This window comes from Chrysochloris asiatica, unplaced genomic scaffold (genome assembly GCF_000296735.1).
Source record: "Chrysochloris asiatica unplaced genomic scaffold, ChrAsi1.0 scaffold00001, whole genome shotgun sequence".
Classification (NCBI taxonomy): Eukaryota; Metazoa; Chordata; class Mammalia; order Afrosoricida; family Chrysochloridae; genus Chrysochloris; species Chrysochloris asiatica.
Genome location: NW_006408519.1, coordinates 63,274,542 through 63,282,746, shown reverse-complemented (window position 1 = coordinate 63,282,746; position 8,205 = coordinate 63,274,542). Strand labels below are relative to the sequence as shown.

Here is an 8,205-nt window from a genome sequence, read left to right as displayed (position 1 = left end):
TGTGAAAGCTGGACAGTGAATAAGGAAGACTGTAGAAGAATTGATGCTTTTGAGTTATGGTGTTGGAGGAGAACATTGAAAGTGCTATGGGCTGCAAAAAGAACCAATAGATCCGTTTTGAAAGAAGTGCAGCCAGAGTGCTCCTTAGAGGCCAAGATGGCCAAACTTTGTCTCTCATACTTCGGACAGATTGTTAGGAGGAACTAGTCCCGGGAGAATGATACCATGTTTGGTAAGATGGAGGGTCAGAGAAAAAGAGGAAGACCCCCAATGAAGTAGATTGGCCAAGTGGCAGCATCGATGGACTCAAGTGTGGCCACAGTAGTGAGGTTGGCCCAGGATCGGGCAGTGTTTCATTCTGCTGTACATTAGGTTGCTATGAGTCAGTACCCAATCAATGGCACCTAACATCAGTAACAACAAATCATTCGGAACTGACTGGTTGGCATTTAATAACAATAGTATCTCATAAAAGATTTGTATCTAAAATATATAAAGAATGCTTAAGAAAAAAACTTAGTTTTTTTAAATGGAGGAAATGCAAAATATTTAAATATATAATTCATCAAATAGACATACAAATGCAAATAAGATATACAAGCATTATTTGTCAAAAAAATAATGCAAATTAAAACCACAATGAAATACTGCCACATACCCCTAGAGTTGTTGTGAAGTGCCGTGGAGTGAGTTCCAACCCATAACAACCCTGTATAGGGTTTCCAAGGAGCAGATGGTGAGCTTGAACATCTGACCTTGCAGTTCAGATGGCTTTTCAGTCTGGCACATTAACCAACAGTGCCACACCAGGACTCCTAGAGTGGTTAGCATTAAAAACACCAACAATGCCAGTTGTTGGCAAGGGTAAACAACTGATACTGTTATCTCTACATGGCTGGTAGAAATCAAGAAATAAAGCAATTATGACTTTAAAAGTTGTGCTGAATTTAATTCTTTTCATTTTAAGCATATTTCATGGATAAAGTAGCTGAATAAATTTTGTAGAATTGATATCATTGAGCTGAGCATTGTCTTTTCTTTTTCAGTTAAAAGAAATGTTTCCAGGCTTTCGATTAGCACTTCCACCAAAACGCTGGTTTAAAGATAATTACAATGCCGATTTCTTAGAAGATAGACAATTGGGATTACAAGCATTTCTTCAAAATTTAGTAGCTCACAAGGACATTGCTAACTGGTATGTAATAAATTAATGTAAGATTTTAAAGACATTCCAAGAACAGGCTTAAACTAAGAATAAATGTAAAACATGGTTTTACATATAAGCATGAAAATATAGGATAGGATTATAATTTGTCTTTCTTTCTCTCTGTAAGGACTGTATTTGGTGTTTGTGTTTTATCAGAACTTTTGAAGTCAGAACGCAAGTGTATAACATGTTATGCTAAACCAACCAACAACAAACTTGATTTAATAATTAGTATTTTAACAGTCATTGAAACAAAATGAGCTAACATATTGGTAGGGTTTTGGTTAGTATTACACTGCATATCTTTGTGGATAATCATCCTTTATATTTTCTCCAAACTAGTGCAAAAGTATGACAGTTATGAAGTTGGGTTAATTTATGTAGAAGGCAAAATGAAAATGCTGAAAAACACTTAAAAGGGGGAAGGAATGGGTCTATATAGTATTTTTTTGTTTCAGAATATATTTGCAAGAAAACTACTTTATGAATTAATAATAGTTGATCATGCAATTTTGCAACTTACATTATCAGATAAATGTGAACTATTTTGAAGAAAGTTGAGAGTGTTTACAGCCTATGTGTAACTATCTGTAGTATTTTACCTAAAGGATGGAAAACACAGCCGTGTGTTTCACTTGTTCTACCTTTTTTTCTTCAGTCTTTCTTTTATGTATTTCACCTTGTGTTATATATAACACACACATATTGGACATGTGTGAGGGGGCTTCAAGAAGTTCATGGAAAAATGGAATGGAATTAAAAGATAATGGAAAAAATAGAAGCAAATGCTGTTGAATGATTATGCATGGCAGGGATTGTAATCATTACAATGAAACAAAATATAATAAGATGAGTGCAAAACCTCATGTTATCCCATATAAACTACCACTCAATTTACAATAAAAATAAAAAATATATATATACATATATAATACGTATATATTAAAAATGGAACTTTCCACAAACTGTTTGTAGCCTCTTTTTACATCTTCCTGTGTAAGGTGTGCTGCCCGAGCTTCTTGGGATCCCTGCCTGTTCCCCCTTATTCTTCCAATTTTTCTAACAAGTTGCTGCAACCCAGAACCTTCTCTCACCTCCCATTTCTTATATTCAGTGGCCTCTTTGGCATCTCCTGTGGATATGTCAGTTATCTCAAACATAAAAGAGACTTAAAGCTTACTCTCTGAACTTTTCCTCCATTTTTCAGCATCATCATATGCCGAGAATCTCAATATTATCCTTGACACATCCTTAACTGCCTTATCTCTTTACGTTTTAAATGCCACTTAAATCTGTTTACTTTTCTTCATCCCTTAATCTAGTCTAATACCACTGCCATAGTCTAGTCAAAGCAGTTGTTTATTACCTTAATTGCTGTAGACACTTCCCACTGGTCTTCTGCATCCACTGTTATTCATTCAGTTCACTGGAGTCAACCTGACCTTTTGTTATGCAGTCTAGTTAATTTTTCATTCTGGCCCCTGTCTACCTTCCTGTCTTTCCAGCCCTGAGTTTTATTCTCCATACATCACATATATTGGTCTTTATTTAATTCTCCAGAATCACCTTCCTCTTGTTCCCTCAAGGTCTTCAAATATGCTACCCACTCTGCCAATAAAGGTAGCCTTTCTCACTGCTACCTTCTCCAGTCCTGGCCTAGATAATCCTGTGTATACTCTCAGATTTCAACATAAACTTCACTTCATTACGCTTTCTTTATCCACCACTGCCATCACCAGAGACTATGTCAGTTCTTTCTCATCATACCGGCACCAGTCCTTCTCAACTGATTCTGAAAGCCAATTCCTAATGCCTCAAGATATTCACTGTGTGCACTCAGGTAACTTCCCCTCTGGTAGCATAGTGGTTACGAATCGGGCTGTTAATCTCAAGGTTAGCAGTTCAAAATTACTAGCTGTTCCGTAGGAGAAAGATGAGGTGTTCTGCTTCTGTATAGATTTACAGACTCGGAAACCATGTACAGGGTCGCTGTGAGTCATAACCGATTCCACTGTATACCACCACTACCACCATGCTTTGAGATTGATACTGGTTCTATATCAGTCTCAAGAAAATATGATCACTCAAATCATTTTTAGTAGGATTTCTCATGAAATCCCACTTTAGTGAAAGCTGGTTGGTGTTTCTCTTCATACCATGTGAGCTTTATTTCTGTGATGATTTGATTGGGTTTCCCTGCCCAAACTACACAGTTCATAACAGCAGGTCATGTGTCTATTTTAATCATCACTCATTGTCCACTGCTTAGCACAGTGCCTGGCACAAAGTGGCTGCTCAGAAAGTACTTGTTGTATAAATGACAAAATTAATTGGTATCTACTGTTGTGTTGTCTAACTAGGGAAAAAAATGAAGGAAATAAGACAAAATTTGACAAGTATATGTCTTGCTGTTGTTAAGCTCTGTCAAGTCAGTTTCAACTCCTAGTGACCCTGTATAGGATTTCAAAGAGCAGCTGGTGGACCTGAACTGTTGACCTTGCAGTTCGAAGTCCAGTACCAATCCTACATCACCTTTGGGACAGTGGGTATTTCCTTCTTTTCTGAGTTTTGTTTTTACAATTCTCAAAATAAAAAAGAAGCCAAGATACGTGCTCATCAAACACACAAAGCAGGAGTAAAAAGCACCACACACTAAAATCTTAGAGAGTGCCTTTAGAGAAAATAAATTCTTACCATTCTAGGAAAATGACTCACAACTAAGAAGTCCACACATTAGCCCCTTTCTCTTGTTTCTGATTCAGTCAACCTTTATGTCTTATTAAAGTCCAGTTCTACAAAGAGTGTACTTTTATCTGATGAAATATTAAATAATATAAATCAGGCAAATGAACTCATCTTGTGACTTTTTGTTTTGCTTAAATAGTGAAAGTGTGTTTTGGTTGAAATAATTCAGATCTTTTTTTTTTTTTAATTACTGGTAATAATGCCCAGTCTCTACAGGCTGCATTACTGGGAACAAACTTGAATGTTTCTAAAACTGCATATCTCAAAGTAGTAGTACTGGTGTTGATCCGTTTTTAAATAGGTATTTCATGGGAAAAAAAGGGTCTATGGTCAAGTAAGTTAGACAAACTTTTCATTTTGTATTCCTAGATTATATTAAAAGTTCTAAGAAATCTTGCATAAAAGAATCTACTGTACGTTGCATTTATATGCATACCTACTTTTGTCATATCAAATTATCAGACATGCCAGGAATGCAGTGAAATCACTTAAACTCAAAACAAGCGTCATTCTGCCCAGTCCCTCTGTTATTTTCTTTTTGGTTGAAGGTTAGAATTTTTTTTTTTTTTTTTTTACTAAAAGATGTTTTTTAAATATATTATTGCTCAAAAAATGGGAGGAAAGGAAAGGTTGTTTAACAATATCTTAAGTGTTTCCTCTGTATCATGCTAAGAAGATAATGAAAGAAATTGAAGGTATATTGATTGTTTTTAAAACTCATTTGGAAGAATTAGGCTTCTGATTTTTACAAAATAAAATTGCACAATGCTACATGGTATGATACAGATTATAACTATAACAGAAACTCAGAGGAAGAGCTGTGCTGTCTGCAATGAACAAGCAATAGTTGAAATGGGAATAGGATTTGAGAGCACTGGAGGCTAAGCAAAAATGTTGACTAGGAAGATGGATATGAAGTCAAACACAAATAATTACATAATGTATAGAAAGTATGAGGCTATCCAATGACTATTTATTAGTTGAAGGGCAATCCATTAAAACAAGAATACTACTTTGTTGAGAAAATGCTCTAGAAATATCTCCCTTCCTCTCAGTTCTGATCCTTCTGTTTAAAAACGACTCATTCTCAAAGCATCAGGCAATAAATTGGTACTGTGTTTTTCCATCAATGTTAGGATTACTACCAAACTACACAGCAAAGATTTTAAATACCCTTGCAGTATAAATTCAAGTCAGTTCTGACTCAGCTAACCTACATACAGCTGAGTGAAACACTGCCTGGTCTTGTGTCATCCTTACAGTTGTTAAGCTTGAGCATTGCTGCTATCACAGTGCCAGCCATCTTGTTGAGGGTCTTCCTTTTTTTCTCTAGTGCTCCACTTTAGATAGCAAAATGTCCTTGTACAGGGATTGATTCTTTCTGATATCATTTCCAAAGTATGAGATATGTAGTCTCCCCATCCTGGCTACTAAGGAGCCTGCTGGCTGTATTTCCAACACAGAATGGTTTGGTTTTCTGGTAGTCCATGGTACTTTGAATATTCTTTAACAACATAACATAAATGCATTAATTCTTCTGTGATAATCCTTATTCATTGTCCAACTTTCCCAAGCATATGAGGCTATTGAAAATACCGTGGCTTGGATCAGGCACACGTTCCTCTTCAAACTGATATCTTTGGTCTTGAACACTTTAAAGAGGTCTTGTACAGCAGTTTTCCCTAATGCAATACATCGTCTGATTTCTTAACTGTTGCTTCCATGAATGCTGATTGTAGACCTAAGCAAAATGAAGACTTTGACAACTTCAATCATTTCTCCACTTTTCATGATATTATTTATTGGTCCAGTTGTGAGGAATTTTGTTGTCTTTACATTGAGGTGCAATCCATGGTAATGACTGTGGTCTTTGATCTTCATCAGTAAGTATTTTAAGTCCTCTTTGCTTGCAGCAAGCAAGGTTGTATCATTTGCATATTATTGCAAAGCTGCAATAATGAATCTTCCTCCAGTCCTGATGACACATTCTTCTTCATATAATACAGTTTCTGTGATTATTTGCTTAGCATAAAGATTGAATAGGTATTGGTAAAAGAGTACAACCCTAGCACTTACCTTTCCTGATTTAAACCATTCAGTATCCCCGGTACCATTCAAACTATTACCTTTTGGTCTATGTACGGGTTCCTCATGAGCACAATCAAGTGTTCTGTAATACCCAGTTTTTACAATGTTATCCATATCTTGTCATGATCCACACAGTCTCCTGTGTAATTATTATGAATCAGTGTTTTATGTTGCTGTATTATTATTCTGAATTAATCGTTTTCATGTAACAATAAATTTCTAATCTTTGTTTATATTTATAAGAGCTATAGAATTGTTTAATATCTTTGCTATCTCCTATAGATTTAATATTTATATTTGGTTACCTGTACGAAAATATACACCAGTGTGTTTACTTTGGTATTGCAGTAGAACCAACTGGCTTAAAACACTGTGTAACCTCAAAGTGACTTGCTTTTAGCTATGTTTAGTCAACTTTTTTGTACTACATCCAGCTCATTTGTTTTTCCTTTGAAAAGCCTTGCAGTGAGAGAATTTCTTTGTCTGGATGATCCACCAGGTCCTTTTGATAGCCTAGAAGAAAGCAGGGTAAGTGCTGTCTTATATATCACATGGAAAAAGAAACAAATACAACAGAACAATAACTACATTGTTGCTTGAAGGGACTAGCCAATATTAAAATTTTAGACTAAGGAAATTTTTAATGCTTAAGTAAAAGGTTTTATTTCATTTAAAACACATGAAGCTAGGTAGTGAGGAAAAATTAACGCCTGTCATATAGTTAATGAACCTCTGAAATTAAACCTTGCATTGTGTTCTCTTTACTAGTATATTAAGAAAAAAAAAATGATTTGAAAAAACGTATTTACTGCATTTAAAAAGTACTATTCTGAATTTAATTCCATCTTTACTGTCAAAGTAAAGAACTACCATTATAATCAATTTTAAAATTAATTGTTTTTATTCTGTTATCTTAAGAAGTAGAAGTGATTGTCCTGTAAACCAATTCACTTCATGCCTGATACTACTCAAATTGCATTAATTGACGTATTAAAGTGGCCTAATTCTTGAAAGAATAGGCTAGATTCACAAACAGATTTGGTAACAATAGATTAGGTAAGGTTTTACTCAAGTTTTTTTCCTAAATGTTTATTAATATTTAAATGAAACATTTACTTGGTAAGCTTGTAATGTTTTTCAGCTAAACTGACTCAGTTCTTTGTATTAAGAGTGAATGCCATGTCTTTTTAATATAATTCTACTGAAATGAAGTTTTTACCCATAAAACTCACCCACTCTAAGTACAGAATTTAATACTTTTTAGTGAATTTACAGAGTCGTGTCACCATCACCTCAGAAAACTTTAGGCTGCTTTCAGTGCACAATCCCTGCCCCAAACAATCACTAATCTGCCTTCTGTCTCAGCAAATAACCTTTTTCTGTCTATTTCATATAAGTACAAACATCCACTACATATCAATATAGACAGACAGACAGATAGGTAGATAGTAGTAATTAGTAGTTAGGTGCCATCAAGTTGGTACCAACTCATAGCAACCCTGTATACAATAGAATGAAACAGTAACCAGTCCTGGACCATCCTTACAATCATTGCTAGGCCTGAGCCCATCGGTGCCACCACTGTGCCAGTCCATCTCATTGGGGGTCGTCTTCTTATTCCCCAACCCTCTGCTTTACCAAACATGATATCCTTCTCCTGGGAAATCATGAGAGACGAAGTTTGGCCATCCTGGCTTCCAAGGAGCACTTTGGCTGTACTTCTTCCAACACAGATCTGTTTGTTCTTTGGCAGTCTATGGTACTTTTAATATTCTGCTCCCAAACCATAACTCAAATGCATCAATTCTTCTACAGTCTTCCTTATTCACTGTCCAACTTTTGCATGCATAAGAAGTTATGGAAAATACCATGGCTTAGATCAGATGCACCTTAGTCCTCAAACTGACATCTTTGCTCTTCAACACTTTAAAGAGGTCTTTTGCAGAAAACTTGCCTAATACAATACACTGTTTGGTTTTTTGACTGCTGCTTCCAGGACTGTTGATGGTTGTTCTGAGCAAAATAACATCTTTGACAACTTCAGTCATTTCTCCTTTATATGGTTGTTGTCTATTGGTCCAGTGGTGAGGATTTTTGTTTTCTTTACATTGAGATGCAATCCATACCAAAGGTTGTGGTCTTTCATCTTTATCAGTAAGTATTTT

General features: G+C 35.4%; 1 protein-coding gene across 2 annotated transcripts in view; it reads left to right on the top strand.

Annotated features, from left to right (window-relative positions):
- SNX16 (sorting nexin 16) overlaps positions 1–8,205 on the top strand; it is a 65,484-nt gene that overhangs the window by 41,574 nt on the left and 15,705 nt on the right. For both annotated transcript variants that reach the window (XM_006830818.1, XM_006830819.1), the window contains 2 exons: positions 1,047–1,195; positions 6,499–6,568. In XM_006830818.1, the coding sequence (XP_006830881.1) occupies positions 1,047–1,195; positions 6,499–6,568 (219 nt within the window). The remainder of the gene's footprint in view (positions 1–1,046; positions 1,196–6,498; positions 6,569–8,205) is intronic.